Raw genomic sequence first — 26,284 nt, forward strand, 5'->3', positions numbered from 1 at the left:
CAAAAAAAGTGGAGGGAAAAGTGTGTGCGTCTTAAGGAGCGAATACTGCAAAAAAGTCACACAAATGCCTCTAAATTCACACAAACGGCTCTAAAAACTAGGTGCGTCTTATGCTCAGGTGCGTCTTATGGAGCGAAAAATACGTATCCTAAATAATTGTGCCGGGAGCAAATTTGCAGATGCAATCTTAGCCGCAAAGTATGTTTTCTTTGTGGCCTTGACTGCCATCTTATAGGATCTCATACATTTCCTATAAGATGCTCTGATCCCTTCGTCTTGAGTATGCCGCCATTGCCTCTCTAGCCGTCTGAGGCCTTGTTTCAGCTGGCGTAATTCCGGGGTATACCACGGTGCCAGCCTAGTCCGGGGTGGCAGAGGGCGTCGGGGTGCGATCTCTTCGATAGCCCTGGAGAGTCGGCTATGCCAGACCTCAACCAGGGCCTCCAAGGAGTCGCCAGAGGGCCAGGGATCCCGGAGAGCCATTTGGAACCATTCCGGGTCCATTTGGCTCCATGGGCGAGCCAAAATAGGCTCGACGCCTGAGCAGGTTTGGGGTGGAGCGTTCACACGAGCCTTAAGGGCGCGGTGGTCCAACCATGGCACCGCTTCTATGGTTATATCGTCCACCACAACCCCAGCTGCAAACATCAAGTCTAACATGTGCCCGGCCTGGTGCGTGGGGGATGTTACAAATTGAGAGAGTCCTAGTGTCGCCATGGATGACACTAGGCCCGTCACCTGACTGACTAAAGAATCATCAAGTTGGAAGGGACCTCCAGGGTCATCCAGTCCAACCCCCTGCACAATGCAGGAAACTCACAAACACCTCCCCCTAAATTCACAGGATCTTCATCACTGTCAGATGGCCATCTAGCCTCTGTTTAAAAACCTCCAAGGAAGGAGAGCCCACCACCTCCTGAGGAAACCTGTTCCACTGAGGAATCGCTCTAACGGTCAGGAATTTCTTCCTAATGTTGAGCCGGAAACTCTTGATTTAATTTAAACCCATTGGTTCTGGTCCTACCTTCTGGGGCCACGGAAAATAATTCCACACCATCCTCTATATGACAGCCCTTCAAGTACTTGAAGATGGTAATCATATCACCTCTCAGCCGCCTCCTCTCCAGGCTAAACATCCCCAGCTCCTTCAACTTTTCCTCATAGGACTTGGTCTCCAGACCCCTCACCATCTTCATCGCCCTCCTCTGGACCTGTTCCAGTTTGTTTATATCCTTCTTACAATGTGGTACCCAAAACTGAACACAGTACTCTAAGTGAGGTCTTACCAGAGCAGAGTAAAGCGATACCATCACATCACATGATCTGGACACTATACTTCTGTTGATACAGCCCAAAATTGCATTTGCCTTTTTAGCCACCGCATCACACTGTTGACTCATGTTCAGCGTACGATCCACTAAGACCCCTAGATCCTTTTCACACATACTACTGCTAAGACAAGTCTCCTCCATCCTATAATCATGCATTGGATTTTTACCTAAATGCAGAACTTTACATTTATCCCTGTTAAAAATTAATTTTATTGATTTTAGCCCAGTTTTCCAGCCTGTCAAGGTCATCCTGTTCCTGTCTTCTTCCATTTGCAATCCCTCCCAATTTAGTATCATCTGCAAATTTAATAAGCATTCCCTCTATTCCTTCATCCAAATCATTGATAAAGATGTTGAACAAAACAGGTTCCAGGGCAGATCCTTGAGGCACTTCACTTGTCACTCCTCTCCAAGAGGATGAGGAACCATTCACAAGCACTCTTTGGGTGCAATCTGTCAACCAGTTACAGATCCACCTAACGATAACAGGATCCAAACCACATTTTACCAACTTGTCAACAAGGATAGTATGTGGAACCTTATCAAAAGCCTTACTGAAATCAAGATAAACAATGTCTAGAGCATTCCCCTGATCCAACAAGGTGGTCACTTTCTCAAAAAGAGAGATCAGGTTAGTCTGACATGACTTGTTCTTGAGAAAACCGTGCTGGCTCTTAGTAATCACATCCATTCTTTCTAAATGTTCCAGGACCGACTGTTTGATTATTTGTTCTAAAACTAGACGTCAAGTTACCCGGATCCTCTTTTTTCCCCTTCTTGAATATGGGGACAACATTCGCCCGCCTCCAATCGTTCGGCATCTCAACTGTTCTCCAAGAATTCTCAAAAATAATAGACAGAGGCTCACAAATTATATCCGCAAGCTCTTTTAGAATCCTTGGATGCACTTCATCTGGCCCTGAGGACTTAGTTTCATTTAAAGAAACTAGGTGTTTATGTACTATCCCTATGCTGATCCTAGGTTGGAACTTCATACCCTCCTTATATGTTCTGTTTTTGCCTTGCCGTTTCCCTCAGAAGAGAGGACTGAAGAAAAGTAGGAATTAAGCAGTTCTGCCCTCTCTTCATTACCTGTTACAATTTCACTTTCTTGCCCTCGCAATGGGCCTACCATGTCCTTGCTGTTTTTCTTACTATGAACATAAGAAAACATACTGAGCTTTAGCTTTCCTAACTTTTCCTCTACAAGCACTGATGATTTGTTTATATTCATCTTTGGTTATAAGGCCCTCCTTCCAATTCGTAAAGGAGTCTTTTTTATTTCTTAAGTCTTTAGAGAGCTGTTTATGGAGCCACTTTGGCTTCTTTAGGCTTTTTTCATTTTTTCTTCTCATAGGAATTGTCTGTGATTGTGCTTTCAGTATTTTGCTTTCAAGAAACTCCGACCCCTCCTGAACCCCCTTCCTCCTAAGTATTTCTGACCATGGGATTTTACCCAGCATAGTTCTAAGTTTATCGAAGTTTGCCTTTCTGAAGTCCAACCTATCAGTCTGACTACATATAGCTTTTCCCTTCCCTAAGACTATAAATTCCAAAATCACATGGTCACTACTGCTCAGGGTGCCCACTATTTCCACTTCTTCAATCAATTCTTCCTTGTTGGTGAGAATCAAATCCAAGATAGCTGATCCTCTTGTTTCCTTCTTCACTTTCTGGAAAAGGAACTTGTCAGCAAGACAAGTCAGGAATCTATTTGACTTTTCATTTTTAGCAGAGTTGGACTTCCAACAGATGTCTGGGTAATTGAAATCTCCCATGATCACTGTATCCCTTCTCTTGGAGAACTTTGCAATCTGCTGTAGAAGTATCTCATCCAAATGCTCTGCCTGACTTGGTGGTCTATAGCAGACACCCACAATAATATCACTGTTATTTCTTACTCCTTTTATTTTTACCCAGAGACTCTCAACTGAGCTGCCATGCTCAGATTCACATATTTCCGCACAAGTATATACCTCCTTCACATATACTGCTACGCCTCCACCTCTTCTCATTTGCCTGTCCCTTTTAAATAAGTTGTACCCCTGAATCCTAATATTCCTAATATCTGAGCCGCAGTCAGCTCCAAGTCTTGTTTTTGCCGATTGTAAGGCGCTTCTCCATCTTTGACTGCAGAGTATATAATCAACCTGATTTCTATGTTGCCCATCAGGTGATGTCCATGTGTAGAGTCGCCTTTTAGGTTGTTGGAAGAGGGTGTTCACTATGCCCAGTTTGTTCTCATGACAAAACTCTATTAGCCTTTGCCCGGCTTCATTTTGTTCTCCAAGGTCAAACTTGTCAGTTGTTCCAGTTACCTTTTGACTTCCTACTTTGGCATTCCAGTCCCCTATGATGAGGAGGACATCTTTTTTTGGTGTTAATTCTAGAAGGTGTTGTAGATCTTCATAGAAATGGTCCACTTCAGCCTCTTCTGCATCAGTGGTTGGGGCATAGGCTTGGATTACTGTGATATTGAATGGTTTGCCTTGGATACGGACCAAGATCATTCTGTCATTTTTGAGATTGTATTCCATTACTGCCTTCCTCACTCTCTTGTTAACTATAAAGGTCACACCATTTCTTCTACAGGACTCTTGCCCACAATAATAGATGTAGTGATCCTCTGAGTTAAATTCACCCATTCCTTTTCATTTTAGTTCACTGATTCCCAAGATGTCGATATTCAGTCTTACCATCGCTTGTTTGACTACATCCAGCTTACCTTGATTCATAGATCTTACATTCCATGTTCCAATGCAGTATTATTCTTTGCAGCATCAAACTGTTCTTTCACCATCAGGCACATCCACAGCTGAGCATCCTTTCAGCTTTGGCCCAGCCACTTCACTCTTTCTGTGGTTACTTGGACTTGCCCTGCGCTCCTCCCCAGTAGCATATTGGGCACCTTCTGACCTGAGGAGCTCATCTTCCAGTGCCATATCTTTTAACTTTTGTTACTGACCATGGGGTTTTCTTGGCAAGGATACTGGAGTGGGTTGCCATTTCCTTCTCCAGTGGATCACATTTTGTCTGGGTTCTCAGCTGTGGCCTTTCCATCTTGGGTGGCCCTGCATGGCATAGCTCACGGAACCGCACAAGCCTTCTCCCCACATCAAGGCATAATGCATTACCCTAGTCACAGAGATATCCCAATCTATATCTTTACATGTGTTTAGGGAGCTTAAATAATTTACATAGAGCTGTATAGTCTCCATCCTTTTATTCAGTGCATAATACAATATTGATAGAGGATAACAACAAAGACATTCTAAAAAATGATTAGCAAAAGACTTGGACAGTGTGATCACAAGAGGCTTCAACTGCATCTCAGAATAAAAGAATCTATTCTCTCTCTTACAGAAGAAGCTAAGCAAGGCAAATATACTACAAAACCCCACATTTCAGGACAAACCTTTGTTATAGTGAAAACAGGGGGGGACTTAGCCTGATAATTCCCACTTTGTTTTTAAATCACTGTAACTGCTATGTTCCAGCATCTTAGATCAAAAATGGGTAGGCAGTGTCTTCCCCGTGACATACTCTATTTTTAATTGACCATTTATAAATATATGGCCTGTTCAGTGTGAAGTTCATAACTTAAGCATGAACAAAGCAAGGACAGATAATAGATTTCCTAATGTGGGAATTATTTGTTTTAAATATTTATCTTAAGCTGCTGCCAAATTGACATTTTATTCTACCTTGGTTTCCTTACTGTAGCATTGTTTCCAAAGGATCATCTACACAAATGCTGTTCTATATTTATCCTACTTCTATGTTTCCCCCTTTTTGCTGTGATCATTCCCTAAACTGGCTTGATTTGATCTTTTGCAAAGACTGCAATCAAAGCATATTTAGACACCACATGGAGGGAAGGTACACATGGGGGGGCGGGTTCCTGCTCACACTGGCGTTATTTTCCTTAACTCAATCCATGTGGCATCCATTTCACACACACACATTCCAGAGGACTTTTTCAAATTAGTAACAGTCATATCACTACAGTGTTGTAGTGTTATAACAACATACTAATTCACAGCTTGATTTTTCAAAGTATGGCCTGTTTCCACTGCAGTGTTATAAGATGAAATGTATTGGCTGTACATTTCTCCTGATATCTTTACAACCAAAAGGGAAAGAGACTGACTTTTTTAAATAAAAAAGCTGGGAATAAGTATACTGTTGTAATAGTAAATCACTAGGTAATTATAGTTAATCATGACACTAAAGAAACATAGTTATTGTGGATTTTTTAAAATCCTGGAAAAAGGCCTCTGGTGTTGGGGACAGTAATCACAGAGTGCCAAGGCAACGATAGGGTTTCCCACCCTATCCTTGTGGAAACATGTTGTGAATCTCACCTTCACAGCAGCAATGACAACTATTCAAAAAATCATCTCCATGGCTGTTTACACATGAGGACTTTTCTCTGTAAGACATACAGCATGCCCTCACTTTATGTGCAAACTCCCATATAAAGATGTCCATGGTCTTTCTGAGCATGGGTTGTAGGACTCCCAAATGTAACTAAGACTTAACAGGGAAACACTGCACCAGCCTCCATGTGAAAGCTCTGCTTGAAGCCAATATGGAGGTAGCGGAGCTTAGTACCACTTTCCAAATGACAACATTCAATTCTGGTGCCTCCCTCCCTCCCACTTAACACAGTTTCAAAAAAACCCAACTCAGCCAATGTTGAGCTGTGAACTATGGCTCAGCTGTTGTTGGGAGGGGGGTTGCTGTACTGCAGGACAGCTGGCAAGACTGTCATCAGATCAACATTTCTGTGCCAACATGATGAGGGGGAAGGATGTGGGAAGGGTGGTACCAGCAGCAAGTGGCATGGGAACATAACATGTGAATGTTGTAAAAACATTCACATAAAAAGGGGAAGCTAAAATGGATTACATAGAAATATTTTCAGGAGAATCCAAAAGGGCATATATAGTTACTCTGCATCATTAAGAAGTTAATGAACTGCATTTTAGTATTAATCTACTCATCTGCACAAAGTAATTTATTCTTCACATCTACAAATGTTAGCATCTTAGGCAGTGTTCAGTTGCTTAACCAAACACACAGGCCATCTGTTTATTAAACCACGCTATTTTTAACTTCTTAATATGAAGTGCTTTTTTTCATTGGGATCCATTGGGATCAGCGTAGGGTTGCCAAGTCCAATTCAAGAAATATCTGGGGATTTTGAGGGTGGAGCCAGGAGACTTTGGGGTGGAGCCAAGATCAAGGCTGTGACAAGCATAACTGAACTCCAAAGGGAGTTCTGGCCATCACATTTAAAGGGACGGCACACCTTTTCAATTCCTTTCTTCCATAGGAAATAATGAAGGATAGGGGGACCTTCTTTTGGGGCTCATAGAATTGGACCCCCTGGTCCAATCTTTTTGAAACTTGGGGGTATTTTGCAGAGAGGCACTAGATGCTATACTGAAAATTTGGTGCCTCTACCCCAAAAAACAGCCCCCCCCCAGAGCCCCAGATACCCACGGATCAATCTCCATGATTTTCTATGGGAATAAATCTCCATAGGGAATAATAGAGTTCCCAGCAGACATTTCCCTCCCCTCCCCTCGCTTTCTGATGACCCTGAAGCGGGGGGCGGGTCTCCAAACCGGGATATCCCCTTCCCCCACCTGGGGATTGGCAACCCTAGATCAGCAAGAAGAGAAAAACTATTGGCATGTATTCAGCCTTAGGCTTGAAGAAGATCCTCCAGAACTTTCCTCAAGGCTAAGTAGTTCTACTGGACAAACAGCCACTTAAATAGAAAGAAGGTTCCTTACACTGGAGGAAGGCTTCATACTTTGCTCAGTGGAAAAGTAGGATACATACCATTAACTATAAATCTTCACTGTAATGACTAATAAATTGGAGTTGTTAACATTTGATAGGAGATATAGCAAAACATATACTCTTTAAAAGTTTCTAATTCTAAACTACAATTTTAAAACACTGTGGGGGGAAATGAGCATTATGGTTCACTCACTTTGATGCTCACGCCTATTTATATCCAGAGAGCCTATACACAGAACTTATAAAAGACAAATTGGTCAACAACTCTGAAATATTTTAAACATGACAAAGGAATATCTTCTTTTCAAGGTTCAACATGACAGATGCAGAAGCAAAACAAAGCACTACATTAAGCTGGTCAAATATAAGGGGGGGAATTCAAAATATATCCCAAGTATTCGCAAGTCTTTAGTAGTTCAGTCATTCCACAAAAGACTGCCACAAGCCAAAAAGAAAATGTGAGACACGTTAGGACCAGTGTTCCCTCTAAGCTGAGTTAGTGTGAACTAGCTCACAGTTTTTTAGCCTCCAGCCTATATTTTTTTGTTTTAGCTCAAGAAAAATGGCCCCAGAACGCATTAATTGATGCAGTAGCTCACAACTTTAATGCCAGTAGCTCACAAAGTAGAATTTTTGCTCACAAGACTCCACAGCTTGGAGGGAGTATTGGTTAGGACATACATATTTAGATTCTTGCCTTCTGTTAAGTATGAAAACAAAATAATCTCATTTATCCACAGAGCACGGAGTTTCCAGAAAAGCTGAAGAGGCCCACATCAATGCAACCAGGAAGGAAAACCATTCACATCCCATCACTCAGCCACTGACCCACAGTAACAGCAGGAAGTTCACAAAGCTCCAGTCTTCTTGTTTCATTCCAAGTGTGCTCATACTGGTAATGCTCACACAGATCAGTGGCAGTAATGGACATTTCATACACAGTGGACAGATGAAGCTCTGTGAAACAGTTGTTTTTAGATATATACTGTTTTAGCAATACTCTAAACAAACTGAATGTCAAGCAAGGAGAATAAAAGCTCTTACCTTATACCACCTGTATATGAGAATTTCTTTATCTTTTTTTAAACAGAAAAAAATTAATTCATCAAGCTATTAATATGAATGTGAATACACTGCTAGTTAAAGTTGGGGTAAAGGGTTAAGATATTAAGCTTGAAAAACCTTGTTTGCTCCCACTGACAGCTCATCATAGAATTTTTACTCCATTAGATGTATTTATAGCAGGGGTCCCCAACCTTTTTCAGCCTGGTTGCTCCTTTGGAATTTTGGCTCATGGTAGTAGGCACAACTGCAATGTGACAGATCTTGAACCCAACCACAATATGGCAGAGAGTTACACATGTATAACTCTAGTAAGTAACTTTTCACCATTTCAGGCAGAAGCTGTGTTTAACAAGATGCCTTTTGAAATGAAAAGACATTTTTAAATGGTTTTCTTACATACATACGCCTTCAGTCATGCAATGAAAATCCTTGTACTGTGGTGGCAACTGCTGCAACTTTTAAAAATGTGCACAGCCAATCAGATCTCTTGTGGCCAATCAGAAGCTCAGCTGGGTAAAAACCCCACCTGGCCCTGCTCACTTTCTAAAAACACTTGGTGGGTACCACAAAAAGTACTGACAGGTGCAATGGCACCCACAAGCACCATGCTGAGGATCTCTGGTTTATAAAATCACAAACCAGCAAATAAATGGCAATGGTCAGCAAAATTCTCTTTTAAAGGTCAAGAAACCACTGAACAGTTACAAAAAAGTACAACATCAAAAATACTATGATTTGGACAAGATCCTAGCTATCAGCTAATACTTTCTTTTGATATAATATCAGATGCCCCATTGACATCACAATTGAAATAATGTCAGATGCCCCAACGACACTCTAATTTTCCTTTTAAAAATGGTTAGCATCCATTCATTAAAATAATATGTATATGACCTTAAATAATTGTATATACTCTTGCAGTTCTGCATAAGTCAGTGGGACTATTATTCTTCCACTTCCCATTTCCAGAAACCTGTATGTGTTTTTTTCACAAGGCTGATGATGCTTCATCTTGGTTTCTAAGTTTCTTCATATGCCCACATAGCATTATAAGGAAACATAGCACACAAGACGCTTGAGTCATGGTGGACACTGAATTATAAAGCAGCAGGTGCACTGGACTGGGATGGCCTCTGCTTAGTTGTAACAGATTAAGGGTAAAGTTGGCCCACCCAACATTTCAGTTTAGCGATACTGAATTATATCTAATAAGATACATGTACACACAGAAATAATTGCAGGGGGAACAGTAGGACTTCCAGGTTTCGGCGACGTGACGTTGAGAGCAGCTCGGACCGTCGTGTCCTCAGCCGCTCTCAAATCGGCATTTCGGAGGGGTCACCTATGAAGGACAACCTGACTCTGGAAGTTAGGAAGGCTCCCAGGTGAGAGAATCGATTGGTAGATCGGGGAGACCAGCGGAGGCGGCTACTCCCATGATCCCGCTTTTCTCAAGCCTCTCTGTGCTGATCGCCATTTTTAAATGGCACAAGAGTCAGCCACCTGTTTCTTTCCTCAATTTCTTCCACTCACATTCCAGATCTTCAAGTTTTATAAAGGACAGAATACCTCTGACTTCTGTAAGTGTGTTTTTCTTTCCTCATGTTTATACCACTGAGGACTGACATTGGCAGGGAAAAAAGAAAATCAGGAGCAGATCTTAAGTAAAGCAAGAGATTAGGAAAGGGGGAGGGGAACCCTCCCTCTTTCTTTTGCAAGGCTTGAAAAAGTTTACACAACCTGATATATGGAGAGTACCTGCATGAAAGAGATCTCATCAATCTATAATGGATGTTTGAAGTTGAATGGTTTCTTTTAAACCTCTGTGGGCGAGGAAAGTTTTTGGCTTCTGAGGAAAAGATCTCTGCTGATAGATCTGAATGCTGGATGGTTTAGATGTGCTTTGAAGAATCAGTTATTTTGATGGAACTTAGAAGCATGTAAAGAGAAAAACTGTTGGGGATCTGATACTGACTATAAGACAAAACAAGATCTCTGGTGATAACAAAAGTACTTTGGAAAAAAATTTTAATCAATAATTAGTTATTTGATTTTCTCTGTGGATATAAACCACCATATTTGGTATTTTGCCTTTTTCCTTTTCTTTTTTGGCTTTTTGTATACCTGTGGTTGGATTATTTTTTGGATATTGTTGTAAAGACTTTTGGTTTAGCCTTTTATTTTTTGGACATCTGTATGCCTTTATTGTTGGCTTGTGGGCTTTTGTGTTTTTTTCCGTTTCTTCTTACCTCTGGATTAATGATTTTTTAATTATTTTGGGGGCTTCTGTTTGGATTACAAATAGGGCACTCAGCCCTGGATTACAGTTTTAGGATTTTTTAATCTGGTTTATAGAATTTCCATTGGATATACCTGCTTTTCTTTTTGTCTTTTTTTTCCTGGGTGTGGGTTCTTCTCTGATGTGGTTTGGCTTATTATAATTCAATTTGGGTCTCACCCTTGGATTACAAATAGGGTATTCAGCCCTTGGATTACAGAGTTACGTCTTGCATTTTTTTATACATGAAACTTAGCTGGAAGATTGGTCGGTGTCCTGGATTACAATTGAACAAATCTAGCTCTTTACAGTAGGCAAGGCTACATATGCAGAGAGCTGAACTGAACGGAATTGTTTTTCATACTGACTATCTGTTGTGCTGAACTGAAAAGAGGCTTTTTAAGTATTGTTTTGACTGGCACAAACTGTAGATAGAGACCAGAAAATTGTTTTCATTTGTGAGCTGTCTGATAGCAAGCATACTCTAGGACGTAGTTTAGTTTATCTGACGTGAACAAGAACAAAGAGCTCCAAAAAAAAGCGGAAGTAGTATTGCTTTTTTCTGTTGGTGTGTGTTTCTACTTTCAACAAAAATGAGTGGACCTAAGGGCTCTGTAAGAAAAAAAGATAACAAAGAAGGAAAACAAATGTTTCCTTCACCTAACCCACCAGCGGGGCCAGGTAAATTTACACCCACACAAGGGGACATGAAAGAAATGCCAGCTGCTTTAATGACTGCTATAGTACAGCTAACTAGCAAAGTAGACAACATAGGTGAGCAGATGACAGAGATTAAAAAAGAGCTTGTAGAGATTACCAGACAGACAACTGAGACTAATAAGGCCTTAAAAACATTGGAGAGCCAAGTAACAGAGAATACCCAGAAGGCAGAGTACATGGAAAAGGTACAGAGTATACAAGACTCTAGACTTTTATAACTGGAAGCAGACAGAGCTGCTTATATGTTGAGGTTCCAAAACATACCAAAGGAAAAAAATGAAGATCTACAGAAAATTTTAAGTGAGGCTTTCTTTGGCTGAAATTTTACAGGTGACTCCCGAGAGGATGGAAGAGGAATTTGATCAAGTTAGACGGGTACCCTCGAGCTACACAAGGCGAAATAAGCTGCCCAGCGAAGTACATTTGAAATTCACAAGGAAGAGGATTAAAGATGATATTTTAAAACAAGTAAGAGACAGACCAATGATGATAGCTGAAAATATGGTGAAAATTTTGAGAGAGGTTCCCTGGCCTGTGAGGCAAAAGAGGAGAAAGTATCAAGAATTAATAGATTTTTTGAGAAGAAGATAAATACCCTACATGTAGTTAATGCCAGAGGGCCTACTTTTTACATATCAGGAGACCAGATACGGGATTAACTCCATTTTTAAAGCGCAACATTTTTTGGAAAGAATGGAAAAGGTGAGGAAAAGAAAGATGAGGAAGAGGGTGGAGTTTCTGGGGAAGAAAACCCAAATGAACCACGGAGATTCCATACAAGGCAACACCCCAAAAAAAGATAAGGATAACTCAAATCCATAATGGCCTCAATAGTCTCAATTAACGTAAATGGACTTAATTCTCCTGCAAAAAGGAGGAAGACATTTAGATATTTGGCAAAATTGGAAATGGATATAATTTGTTTGCAAGCAACACATATTTTAACGAAAGATCACACTTCTTGAAAAATAAAAAACTAGGTAACCTATTTACAGCAACAGAAAACAATAAGAAGAAAGGGGGAGTGGCAACATATATCAAAGACAAATTTAATCCACTACTGAAATTTGCTTCTGAAGATGGAAGAATCTTGCTAGTAGAAATTACTGTGGATAATTAAAAAAAATTATTGGCAAATGTCTATGCTCCAAATGATAACCAAGAGAAATTTTTCCAAAATTTGCGTTCCAAACTAGTAAACTTGGATTACACAGAATATTGTTTAATAGGAGACTTTAATGCAGTTCCAGATAGATAATTGGATAAAAAAATGTCCAAACAGATGAAATGTAAAGGCTCCCAGTTGCCAGTAAGTTTTTGGAAATTAGCAGAAGAAATGGATCTGGTAGACGCATGGAGAACAAGGTATCCTAACTCTAAAGACTATACCTATTACTCTGCCAGACACCAAACCTGGTCAAGAATTGACATGTGTTGGCTTTCAGCAAGCCTGATTAAAGATTTAGTTGACAGAGAAATTCAAACAAGAGTTATTTCAGATCATAGTCCTGTAATGGTAAAGTTAAAAGGTCCATGGAAGAGAAAAGTATGGAATTTAAACATTTCTATTTTGAAAGATGAAAAATTTCTTAAAGAATCCAAGGCTGAAATGGAGTATTTCTTCAAACAGAATATAACACAAGAAGTAAAAATGCAGGTAGTTTGGGACACTGCTAAGGTTTATTATAGGGGTCTTGCAATTAGATATAGTAGCAAATGGAATGAAATAAATAAATAAATCTTAACAGACAAGTCATATTTGTAAGCATACAGAGGAGTTCTCCAATTATACAGAAATGTCTATTTGTCCATGAGTGACCTGATTTACTTTTACTATCTTACATTTTAATCTTTTGTTCAACAAGTACTGCTTTGGTAGGTATTTGGCATAGTAAAGACATGTACTTCCTAAACTAGACATTTGAAAGAATACAGTTTTATACATGGTTATATATTCTTAGAAAAAATAAATGAAAGATTAACTTTCATTCTATTTTACAATAAAGCATAATGTGAATACCAAGTAGAAAACAAAATGATAAAATAATACATACTATATAAATCTCACCCTTGAGCTTTAAAATAGACTAGAGGACATCTCAGTTTCACATCTTTATAGCACAATCCACTAGTACACACTTATAAAGTAAAACTCAAACAGAAATACATGCTGCAACCTATCTATTTTTATATCTCTTCCACACTGATACACACTACCCCATGTTTATCAAATGGCATCTTAAATGAAGACAACTGAACAGAATATCAAATGTAAATCATTATCAAATGTAAAAACACTCTCCATTCAATTTATTGCTGAAATTTGACAGAAAATGAGGTTTCTTGTAGTCATATGAATGTGCACTTAACTTTTCTATTCTTCACAAGATTGGTACTATCCTAATACAGGTTGCCAATGCATAACTATAATTCATATCTTAAACCAGCAGCATAGACACTGACATCTTCCAACATGGCAAAGAACAGAGCAAACAAAATTAACACAATATATAAGACTGTATGGTAAGTTTTTGCAAGGGCTCTTGGCCTGTGGCTCTTAGCCTGGGGGCTGTGTAAGAAGTCCAGGAAGGATCAGGATCCCTAGTTTCCTTGTGTTCCAAATAAGTTAAGTAGACTTTCCAAAAGGAGGGCCACATCAACACAAAAGGATTTAAAGAGAGGACTGAATATTTAAAAAGCGATAATGAAGGTAGAATGCCAGCAGGGGGGTGGGGGCTTTCCAGTATTTTGCACTGAGTGTCACATGTATTACTATCTGCCCACTGGACAGAAGTCTTGGGTGTGTGCTTGATGCAAGTTGCTCCTGGTCCTCAGGGAACGAGTTCCCCCCTTGAGGCTGAGGTGGCTGACTTGGAGAAGCAGAGACAGTCAGTTAGGCACTCGGAGAAGACTCTCGGGGACGTATTAGATGAGCCCCACTCTGAACATGGCAGCCCCATTGATGCCAGGGAGCATGAGGGTCGAGATGGAACAGGGCGCCGCGCTGAGGATAATGGGAATGTGCCCTCAGAAGGGACCTCTTTTTCAGTTGGTGAGCAGGTATCCTATTGCGCCAAGGAACCATCCCCGGGCAGGGATGGGGGGTGGGGTCTTGGTAGTTGGTGATTTGATTTTTAGACAAGTAGACAGCTGGGTGGCAAAACCGTGTACTGACCGTATGGTGACTTGCCTGCCTCGTGCGAACATGTTGTAGATAGCACGATAGACAGTGCTGGGGAGGAGCCAGTGGTCAAGGTACTTGTTGGCACCAATGTTGTGGGGAAATGCAGTCATGAGGTCATGGAAGAAAAATTTAGGCTGCTAGGCCAGGACTTTCAAGGTAGCCTTCTCAGAAGTGCTACCTGTTCCACATGCAGGGCAAGAGAGACAGGCATAAATTAGGAGTCTCAATGCATGGAGGAGATGATGGTGTAAGGAGGAAGGGTTCAAGTTTGCTAGGCACTGGGCTGCTTTTTGGAACAGGCGGGAGCTGTACAAAAGATATGGCCTCCACTTGTCCTGAGAAGGAACCAGGCTGCTGGCGCTTAAAATCAAAAAGGTGGCAGAGCAGTTTTTAAACTCAACCTTGGGGGAAAGCTGACAGGAGATGAAATGTCTCTGGTTCAGGATGACTCACCTCAAAGAGATGAATGGTTAGCTGTTACTTTTCTACAAGGCAATGGATTAGAGTTGTCCACTGAGACAGTGACAAACAGTATGGACTGCCTGGCAAAGTCTCAAGGCAGCAGGACGAAGGTTGCCAAGCTTGCCTGGGAAATTTTAGATGTTTATAGATAAATGCCAGAAGTGTCCAAGGTAAAATCAAGGAGTTGGAATGCTTAGTGTTGGGGGAAAACATAGGCATTGTGGGTATTTCAGAAACTTGGTGGAATGAGGAGAATCAGTGGGACACAGTGATTCCTGGATATAAATTATATTGGAAGGATAGGGAGGGAAGGGTTGGGGGTGCGGTGGCTCTGTATGTCAGAGAGGGTATACAGTCCAGTAAGATTGAGAAGATCAGAGAATTAGATTCCCTTCTAGAAACACTTTGGGTTGAAATAGTGGGCCCAAAAGGAAGTTTAACTATGGAAGTTTGTTATCACCCACCAGGTCAAAAGATAGATGATTATAATATGATGAAAAAATTAAAGATAGCAGCTAAACATAAAAACTGTGTCATAATAGGTTATTTTAACTACCCGCAGATTTATTGGGTCAATATGCGTTCTGGTCGGGAGAAAGAGATTGAGTTTCTAGACACTCTCAATGACTGTGCTATGAAGCAGATGGTCACTGAACCTACCAGGGGTGGGGCAATCCTGGATTTGATTCTAAGTAATGCCCAAGACCTGGCAAGAGATGTAAAAGTGATTGACCCCTTGGGAGCAGTGACCACAATGTTGTTGATTTCACCATTTGTATAAATAGGGAGTTGCCCCAAAAGACCAACACAACCACTTTTAACTTTAAAAGGGGTAAATTCTCTGAGATGAGGAGGCATGTGAAGAGGAAACCAAAAGGAAAGGTAAATAGGGTCAAAACCCTTGGGGAAGCTTGGAGGCTATTTAAACTACAATCCTAGAAGCTCAGATAAAATATATACCACAAGTCAAGAAAGGCACAAATAGGTATTTTAAAAAAGCCTGCATGGTTAACAAAGTAATGGAAGCTGTAAAAGGTAAGAAGGATTCCTTTAAGCAGTGGAAAGCTAGTCCAAGTGAGATTAATAAAAGGGAACACAGGCTGTGGCAAATCAAATGCAAGTCTGTGATCAGGCAGGCAAAAAGGGACTATGAAGAGCATACTGAAAAAAACATAAAGACCAACAATAAACATCTCTTCAAAGAAAGCAAGAAACCAGTCAGGGAAGCAATGGGGCCCTTGGATGACCAAGGGGTAAAGGGGTTATTGAAGGAGGATAGGGAAATGGCTGAGAAGCTGAATGCATTTTTTGCCTCCGTCTTCACTGTGGAAGATGAGAAGTCTTTGCCCACTCCAGAACCGCTGATTCTGGGAGGGGTGTTGAAAGTCCTGAGTCAGATTGAAGTGACGAGAAAGGAGGACCTACAATTGATAGACAAATTAAAAACTGATAAGTCACCAGGCATGGATGGCATACATCTAAGAGTTCTGAAAGAACTCAAAGGTGAAATTGTGGCTCTCTTGACAAAAATTTGTAATCTTCCATTGAAATCTGCCTCCATTCCTGAGGACTGGAAGGTAGCAAATGTCACCCCATCTTTAAAAAGGGTTCAAGAAAGGTCCAGGAAATTACAAGCCAGTCAGTCTGACTTTAATACTGGGAAAGTTGGTGGAAACTGTTATCAAAGAGAGAATTAATAGGCGGATTGATGAAAAAAAGTTATTGAGGAAGACTCAACATGGGTTCTGTAAGGGAAGATCTTGTCTCACTAACCTGTTAGAGTTCTTTGAGGGGGTGAGCAAATGTGGACAAAGGGGACCCAACAGATGTTGTTTACCTTGACTTCCAGAAAGCTTTTGATAAAGTTCCTCATCAAAGGCTCCTTAGTAAGCTTGAGAGTCATGGGGTAAAAGGACAAATCCTCTTGTGGATCAAAAACTGGCTAATTAATAGGAAACAGAGAGTGAGTATAAATGGGCAATTTTCTCGGTGGAGGCTGGTAAGCAGCAGGGTGCTGCAGGGCTCAGTACTGGGTCTGGTGCTTTTTAACTTGTTCATTAATGATTTGGAGTTGGGAGTAAGCAGTGAAGTGGCTAAGTTTGCAGATGACACTAAATTGTTCAGGGTGATGAGAACCAGAGACGATTGTGAGGCACTTAAAGGGATCTGTCGAGGCTGGAAGAATGGGTGTCAGTGTGGCAAATGAGGTTCAGTGTTGCCAAGTGCAAAGTAATACACATTGGGGCCAAAAATCCTAACTATAAATACAAGTTGATGGGGTGTGAACTGACGGAGACTCACCAAGAGAAAGATCTTGGGGTTGTGGTAGATAACTCACTGAAAATGTTGAGACAGTGTGCGATTGCAATAAAAAAGGCCAACAGCATGCTGGGAATTATTAGGAAGGGAATTGGAAACAAATCAGCCAGTATCATAATGTATAAATTGATGGAGTGGCCTCATTTGGGATACTGTGTACAATTCTGGTCACCGTACCTCAAAAAAGATATTATAGCATTGGAAAAAAGTGCAGAAAAGGGCAACTAGAATGATTAAAGGGTTGGAACACTTTCTCTATGAAGAAAGAGGTTGGGGCTTTTTAGCCTGGAGAAACGCTGACTGAGGGGTAACATGATAGAGGCTTACAAGATTATGCATGGGATAGAGAAGGTAGAGAAAGAAGTACTTTTCTCCCTTTCTCACAATACGAGAACTCATGGACATTCAATGAAATTGCTGAGCAGTCGGGTTAGAACTGATAAAAGGAAGTACTTCTTCACCCAAAGGGTGATTAACACATGGAATTCAATGCCACATAAGGTTGTGGTGGCTACAAGCACAGACAGCTTCAAGAGAGGATTGAATAAACATATGGAGCAGAGGTCCATCAGTGGCTATTAGCCACAGCTTATCATTGGAACTCTCTGTCTGGGGCAGTGATGTTCTGTATTCTTGGTACTTTGGGGGGGCACAGTAGGAGGGCTTCTAGTGTTCTGGCCCCACTGGTGGACCTCCTGATAGCACTTGGGTTTTTTGGCCATTGTGTGACACAGAGTGTTGGACTGGATGGGCCATTGGCCTGATCCAACATAGTTTCTCTTATGTTTTTAAGCAAGAAAACAACATTCATGCACAAATCTGTGAGGATGAAATCAACCCTAATGTCAGATTTCTTCATTTTAAGTGTCTGTTTCATAGAACAAAACAGTTCCATAAAATAACGGATGTCTCTTTTTCTAAGCTTCATGTAGTAAGGAAACTAAATTCCTGAGTGCCCCTAAATATTAATATTCCATTTTGGTAAGTTGGCAACTCCACTTGTATACTGAGCAATTCAGATCCAAAGGTGCAGGGTCATTAATTATACTGAAAGTATGTTAATTGCTGAAATACTGCTTAAGAACAAACTTTAATTAGTATTTTGTTTAGTTAAAATGCCCCACTCCTCAGAACTGCTGTACCACCACATAAATACTGAATTTGGAATTTTCCAAAAATAGTAAATACATCAATAAAATTTTCCACAGTATGACAAGAGATTAACAACATCACTGAAATTATACCAATAAAAACAAGGCAGGGGTAAGCACCCCAAAACAACACTTTTAAACAAGGGGTCAGATCTGGGAAGAGCCCCACAGTGCAGAGTGTTAAAGCTGCAGTACTGCAGTCCTAAGCTCTGCTCACGACCTGAGTTCGATCCCCGGCGGAAGCTGGGCTTTCAGTTAGCTGGCTCGAGGTTGACTCAGCCTTCCATCCTTCCAAGGTCGGTAAAATGAGTACCCAGCTTGCTGGGGGGAAAGTGTAGATGACGGGAAGGCAATAGCAAACCACCCCGTAAAAAGTCTGCCACGAAAACGTTGTGAAAACAACATCACCCCAGAGTTGGAAACGACCGGTGCTTGCACAGGGGACCTTTCCTTTTCCTTTCCAGATCTGGGGTCTGAAAAAAACTTAGTTTATGTGCTATTGCAACATAATACCTCTGAAGAGCCCTCATTGTTGACATCCACATTTCCAGAGATTGCAGATGATTCTGAGTCAGAACTCTGAGACCCAACTCTGCCTGGAGTCTGAAAAAGAAAACATGTAAGAATAAATATATTTATTCAGAGACTGTATCACTCCTGTCTTGTTCTACCTATACCAGTTCCCAAGTTGCTTCAGGTCCCAATTCAAGGTGCTGGTACTGACCTTTAAAGTCCTAGGTGGCTTGGGGCCAGCTTACCTTAAGGACTATCTATTCTCATATGAACCGACCCAATCACTATGGCCATCTTCAGGGGCCCTGCTCAGGGTGTCTTCACCATCTGAGGTTAGACAGATGTAAACTTGAGAACAGGCCTTCTCAGTTGTGGCATCAAAATGATAGAATTCCCACCCCATCAATTGGTTTCCCCCAGTCTTGGTTTCCCTCAGTGACTTTCACTGAGCCTCCTACATGTGTTTCTGTTCTATTGGGGTTTTTTTTAATAATATATATCTTTTTTAAAAAAAATAATGTTTTGACTATTAGCCACCTGAACTGGGTACAAAGGCATTATTACAGTGTTCTAAATAAATAACATGCATAAATGCAATGAATATTTGAATCTATTTCTCCATGAAAATCATCTCCACTTATATTATTTATTTATTTGTCATTTTCTATTTATAACCTGTCCTTTCCTCAACGGGCTCTGGGTGGGGAACAACAGTTAATAAATACAGAGTTAAAAATTAATTCATCCAATAAAACAGTACAACAATCTTAAAAACAAGTCAATTTCTGTAGATGGTAATATCAAACTGCAGCCACTTCTCCCATACATCCCCCAGCTGTTATAAAACAGATTACATAGCCTTAAATGTAGTGGGTCAATTCTCCTGTAAACTTATAAGATGACTAGACAGCTTCAAAATTCTAACAAATTAGAACAAATTAGTGACTTGTTTTCTTCAAAGATACCTTTTATCATTAAAAAAAATCTTTCTTATGAGCCTTGACCACTTCTGCAACGATTGTAGCAATCAATCAGCTCTAAGGGGTCCACCAAAAATTGGCCAGTGGTTCACCAGCGGATCACAATTTATCTTCTGCTATCTCTCGCTTAAAGCAGGAAATAAGGCAAAATACATGCCTTTTTTCTTATTATAAAATACAAACATTCTTTTCAATCAAATATGCAACAGTAAACTGTTCATAACCAAATAATGGTATGGGTTCTCTGATGTGTGCACACAAAAGTTTTAAGACCCATGTAGACAGTCCACACATTTATTACATTTTTGCCTTGTCTTTTCTACACAGAATTCAGAGCAGCACACGGTTCTTGCAAACCATCTTGTGAAATAGATTAAGCTGAAACAGAAGGACCAGTCTGAGATCACCCAGTTAAAAACATGGAGGAATACAGATTTGAGCCCGTCTTTCCAGACCTAATCTAATCCTTTGACCAGTATATCTTACTTTGTGAGTTTGTCAGAAGAATAGCAAATATTCAACATACAGAGCGGCTGCCTTACATATGCTAATAAACTAAATATGCCTTGAGTCAAGATGGCTGACAGAAGAGGCAGGGTATAAATATTTGTAAGGAAAAATATTGACTGGGACTCCAATCTATAACTTTGAACATAAGCCGAGGGCTGAACATTTGGAAGTACTTTAAAAAAAACAAAAAAACCTCCTGAACAGCTGACTGCTTACTTTAAAGCTCTACTGAATGCACAGACCTATACTTCTCTAGACTAGAGCTACTGCTCCTGTCATAACATTTTAAGTTAACCCCATTAAGCCAAAAATGACGTCGTGCTTATTTAATCATACCTAACACTATTTTAAAAGCACATGAGAAAAACCAGCAGTGGCCAATGAACATAGCCACACATCAACAACTGGAAATAATCTTTTATGCATTAAAATATGGCATACATGGCCTTAAACTACAAAAGCAGACATTTGCTTCTTTTATTTCACTTCTTATATGTATTTTAGAAACTAACTGGGAAGCCACAATAGAAAACAATTTGCGGTAAAAGAGGATTCCTAGATACAAGTACAAACATAATGACTTCATCAAAATCTGCAATACTAAAAGAGCAACAATGAGATCATCAAACCATCCACACACAAAAAATACTAACACCTCTTGGGATCTTTCCAAGTCACAGGAAAAACTATTTCTCTTTGGTCTTTGAAAGCTCTACCCACATCTAAAAAGAAAGTCTGTATTAAGGGCACTCTTATTTCAATCACATGCATTTGGTATCTAAAGCAATGCAAAGAGACAATCCATTTGGCTCTTGCCTCCAAAAGCACCAAGGCAGAGATCAGTCCTTTCTTTTTTATGCCTTAATTCAATCAGCACACCTAAGCAGTGCACATAGACGTGAAGCTGTCTTATACAAAATCAGATCATTAGTGCATCAAGCCCCAAACTGGGAAGCAGCATTCCAAGATCTTAGGACACTTTCCCAAACATGCTGTCTAAGGGCCAAACTACATAGTACATGTATTATGTGATCACCACAGACTTGCAGCAGAGCACCAAGTGCAAGTTGCCCGTGGAAACTCAATTCAGAAGAGATTTGCATAGGCTTCCTTCACCTGTTTATTTTATGTAAAACATTAATTCCACCTGCTTGGTGGAATGAGATCCCCTTGGACATCCAGGCTCTGCGGGACCTGCTTCAGTTCCGCAAGGCCTGCAAAATGGAGCTTTTCCACCATGCCTTCAGCTGAGGCAGCAGACATCACCTGTTATTCAGCCTGCCCCCCCCCGCCCCCCCGCCATTCCAGCAATATGAGATCCAATAGATTTTTGGACCAACAGGTCACTACTTTAGAGGCAGAGTTTCTAAGTTAGTTGTAACTTAAGCTACTTTTATTGTAATTTTTATCTGTTTTAATTGTTTGATTCTTTGATGGAACCCACCTTGAGGGAAGGGTGGGATATAAGTCAAATGAATGAATGAACAAATGAACAAACAAACAAACAAAATGTCATCTCAAATAAACATCTTCAACTGCCTCTTGAAGATTAAATATGAGGACACCGGGTGCATCTCCCTGGAGTTGTTCCATAATCATGGAGCTGCCATCAAAAAGGCCGTCTCTCACATGCCCACCAGACAAGCTTCTCTGATTGGTGGGACAAATTGGGCTCCCCCCCCCTCCCGGTGCCTACAACAACTGCCTAGTTTGCCTGCCTGCCTCCCCCCGCTGCCGCCCACCTCTCCCCTGCCGCCTGCCCACCTTCCCTCCCATCGCCCCCCCATCAGAGCATGCAGAGTTGCGCCACGCTGAGGCTGGGCCCTACCATCTTCGATGCGGCTGGCGTGCCATCTAATGCTTTGAAGCCCACACAGGAGAAGCCTTTGATCTGCCTCACTTCCGGTTCCAGCAAGGAGTCAGGAGAAGTCTTCTCCTGCGCGTACTTCAAAGCATTAGATAGCATGCCGGCCACATTGAAGGCTGTGGTGTGGCTCTGCACACTCTGATGGGGGGCAACAGAGTGCAGCACTTCATTGCAGCACTGGGGAGAGAAGGAAAGTGGGCCGTGGCAGGGAGGAGCCGAGCCTCGTCACATGGTGGGCCATGGAGTGCGGCACCACATTGTGGTGCTGTGAGGGCCAGTGGGGGGCAGCAGAGGCGGGGGGGCTGCAGGCAGGAAGCTTGCCTGGGGCGCTATGTGCCCTCGGACTGGCACCGACTTCACCACAACCACTACTCATTCTGTGCTCTACCTGCTAACTGGACATGGTAATAGGCATTGTTAGGCCTGTCATTGTTTTTCCTATGTTCCTTGCCTTTGAAGTCCTCATCCCTTATACTCTACCTGTGGTTTTCCAACTTTCTTTAGCAACCCAAGCTATATAGCAGGGACACAACTGATAGACAGACAGACAGACCAACAGATTTCAGAAGTGCTCTTGCAGAAACAAAAAAAAGTCCATGCTACATTAAACTTTTCTGGTCATTTGCTATTGTTGCCAATGGAAGGAGAATAACATCTCTATGCTTAAAGAAAATTAATTATATACTACAAGTAAGATTCAGGCCTTGGTCTGAAGCAGCAGAACAAAGCTTGAGTCCAGTGGAACCTTTAAGACCAACCAAGTTTTATTCAAGGTACAAGTTTTCTTGTGCAAGCACATTTCTTCAAATACAGTGAAACAGAATTTCCTCAGTCATTGCCTATAGGGGTGGGAGGAGTTTGGTTGTCAGGAAGGATCAGTAAAATGCATAAGAACTGGGTGATTATAGCTGAGATTGGCAGCAAATTAACATACAAATATAAATGTTAACAAGTAGATGTGAGAATGAAGTTTGAGCCCAGTGACACCTTCAACACAAAGTTCAATACTGGGTACAAGTGAGAACCAAGAGACTTAGCATGTGTATATGTACACTCTTTCAAATCCATTGAAACAGTTTCCTTAAATATTACATATTGGAGGAGGGGTTAGTTGCCAGGAAGAGCTCATTAGAGTCAAGATACCTAAGTAACTGAGTGATAAACACAGCTAAGATAGGAATAACACATTAGGTAAAACATGTAAAAAGCAACAAATTGGCATACAGATAAAGGCGTTGACAACAGATGTTAGAACTAAGTTTGGGTCTAGTGGCACCTTTAAGACCCCAAAAGTTTGATTTGTAGTTATAAGTGAGAACTGAGTTACTTAGCATGAAGCCAATATCTCTGTTGAGTCCTGGGGGGGGGTTATCCTGAGTGTTGTAATAACTTGTAATTCAGCAATCTCCTGTTCCAATGTGGTTCTGAAGTTCCTTTGCAAAAAAACAGCTACTTTGATGCCCCGCAGTGAGTATCCTGGGAGGTGAAATGTTCTCCTACAGGTTTCTCTATCTTGGAATTCTTGATGTCAGATTTGTGTTCATTTATACTTTGGTGTAGGGTTTGACCACAAGTAAGCGGAGCTTTTTTTGTAACAGGAACTCCTTTGCATATTAAGCCACACACCCCGAATGTAGCCAATCCTCCTGGAGCTTACAGTTGGTTCAGTACTAAGAGCCCTCTAAGCTCTTAGAGGACTGGCTACATCAGGGGGTGTGGCCTAAAATGCAAAGAAGTTCCTGCTACCAAAAAAGCCCGGCAAGTAAGTATGATAACTTCTTGAGACTGTACCTCCACTCAACCAATCAGAGCTCCTAGGGCTATGCTACTGGTTCCCAGCAATCAATCAATGTGTTTTATGGGCAGGGCTCTAGAGAGATTTGAAAGTCAGATGGCAGCAGCTCTATGAGCTCTCGCCCTTTGGAAGGGGGATGGGGAATTCCACTCCCTTCCCCTGAGGCAAAGAGTCCCTGCCCCTTTTCCAGGTCACTGGGAGGGCTCCGTTTTAACATTAGCACGGCAAGAGAAAGGCTTACCCTCTGTCCATCACAAAGGACTCAGTATGGAGTATCCACACCCCAGTTTAAGAAACGCTGCTGTATGCCTGACCTCCCACAGCGCATGACAGCAGAAAAACCGTGCAGGCACAACCACCTGTCAGTAACCATATTAACACTATTTGCCACCCTCTTTTAGGTATATTCGACCACTGTATGTGCTATTGTGTCTATGGGTCCGAATACATCCAAGCAAACGTGCAGTGGCTCTCCCAGCTACACCCAGAAATCTTTATCTGTTGTTATGTTTAACAACACAAGACTTAGAAGAGTCAGTGAGTAATGCCTTCCACCCTCAACAGAGACACCTCCCTGTCAGCGGGAGAAAGAGCTGATGAACCCTGGCAAGCGATGAAGCCTTCAGAGCCAGGCTGCTATGGCAGCTGGAGCCACATTCACAGGAGCCGGGCAGGAGCCACGGCCTCAGCATCGCGGGAGGAAAGGGGGAGCGAAGGAAAGACTCCGTCCTTCCGCCTCACAGCCCACTCTTTCTGTCTTTCCCCCTCCTCCACCTCCAGTCCAGACCCATGGGCACGGAGGGAGCTCACAACTTCTTCCCTCCCCATCCTAGTCCCGTCCAACGACCGGCCCTCTGCCACAAACCAGAAGCAGCCTCCACATGGCTCCCCCGTTTCTCGGGCCACTTCCACTCTTCCTTCTACCCCGAATGGGCAGCGAAGGAAGGGGCCTATCCGCGGCCTGCGGACAAGGAACTGCTTGCTGGGTTAATAATCAGGATTCGGGTGGGGAAAGGGGATCCAGACCAGCAAACTGGCACGTCGCGGAGCCTCCGCGGTCACCCCACTCAAGCAAGCCGCTGGGCCGGCTCCGGGAAGTGCAGCCACCTCCCCATGCCGCCGTCGCCGCCACTACTACGGCTGCGACTACCTCGGCAGCCTACTCTGCAGCTGAGGCGCGCAAGGCATCGTTGCCTGCCTGCTGCCTGCCCGCCCATCCTCTTACCCGCTGTAAAATCCTCCTAAACATCGTGGCAGAGGTCACGTCCCCTCCAGGATGAGGGCTCAAAGCGGGCTCCGGAAGGCCATCTCTAATCACAGTAGTGCCTCCCCGGCCCGGCCCGGCCCAACTCGTTCTGTCGCTCGCTGACAGCGAAAGGCGGGGCTTCCGCGGGCTAGACCGTCCTCTGCGCTGACTGACGGCGAAAGGGGCGGAGGGACGCCGAGTCGCCTTTGGGAGGCCCGCGGAGTCCTCGAGGCAGAGGACTGTGTCTGTGGATGACATAAAGTGTGGCGATAACCTGGTGTCTGTGGGAACGGTTTACAGGCCGGGCGTCGCAATAATGCCACATTCTGCGCTTGGAGGCGTTTCTGGCCGATCCTTCCTGATGGGGAGGGGGGAAGGGAGGGGCCACCCGGGCAGCCGAGGGAGCGCGTAGGCCAGCCCTTTTTGCGTGGACTCCAGCGCCGTCTCTGAGCGCTCAGCGCCAATAACGGCTTCTCCCGCCAGCGGACAAGCGAGAGTGACAGGAGAGAACGATTCATGCTTGGGCTGTGCTCCAAAGGAGAGGCTGGAGCACAGAGTCTGGTCAGAGGTTTACTTTCCTAGCAGCTTTGGGAGTCAGAAGAACCTCGAGGAAGATGCTTGAGAAGCTGCTGCTAGTCAATAAAATGCACTGGACTGGATGGACCAGTAGAACGAGGGCATAATACTGCGGTAGCTGTACGAATGGGAGTGATCAAAGGATTCTTAAATCCCCTGCTCCTCTCGTTTTAACTCTTTCCATCCCAAATGTGGGCACTTTAATTAGCTTCATTTTGGGCTGAATCATAGCTTAAGACAGTGAATTGAAAGGTTGCAGATAGATGCATCAGTACCAGATAAGGGCTTAGCTTCAGGCAGATTTACAGTATGGCTGTGAGAGTTGGATCATAAGGAAGGCCGAGTGCAGAAGAAGAGATGCTTTTGAGCTGTGGTGCTGGAGAAGAATCTTGAGAGTCCTTTGGATTGCAAGAAGATCAAATCAGTCGGTCCTAAGGGAAATCAACCCAGACTGTTCCCTGGAAGGTCAGATG

At 42.3% G+C, this 26,284-nt stretch overlaps 1 protein-coding gene across 1 annotated transcript in view; it reads right to left on the minus strand.

Annotated features, from left to right (window-relative positions):
• EEA1 (early endosome antigen 1) overlaps positions 1-25,362 on the minus strand; it is a 99,323-nt gene extending 73,961 nt beyond the window's left edge. The window contains 4 exon segments of the mRNA XM_060245180.1: positions 7,978-8,078; positions 8,081-8,102; positions 18,838-18,927; positions 25,215-25,362. Coding sequence (XP_060101163.1) covers positions 7,978-8,078; positions 8,081-8,102; positions 18,838-18,927; positions 25,215-25,238 — 237 coding nt within the window. The 5' untranslated portion in view covers positions 25,239-25,362.
• Between the last annotated feature and the right edge of the window lie 922 nt (positions 25,363-26,284).

This window comes from Heteronotia binoei, chromosome 8 (genome assembly GCF_032191835.1).
Source record: "Heteronotia binoei isolate CCM8104 ecotype False Entrance Well chromosome 8, APGP_CSIRO_Hbin_v1, whole genome shotgun sequence".
Lineage (NCBI taxonomy): Eukaryota > Metazoa > Chordata > Lepidosauria > Squamata > Gekkonidae > Heteronotia > Heteronotia binoei.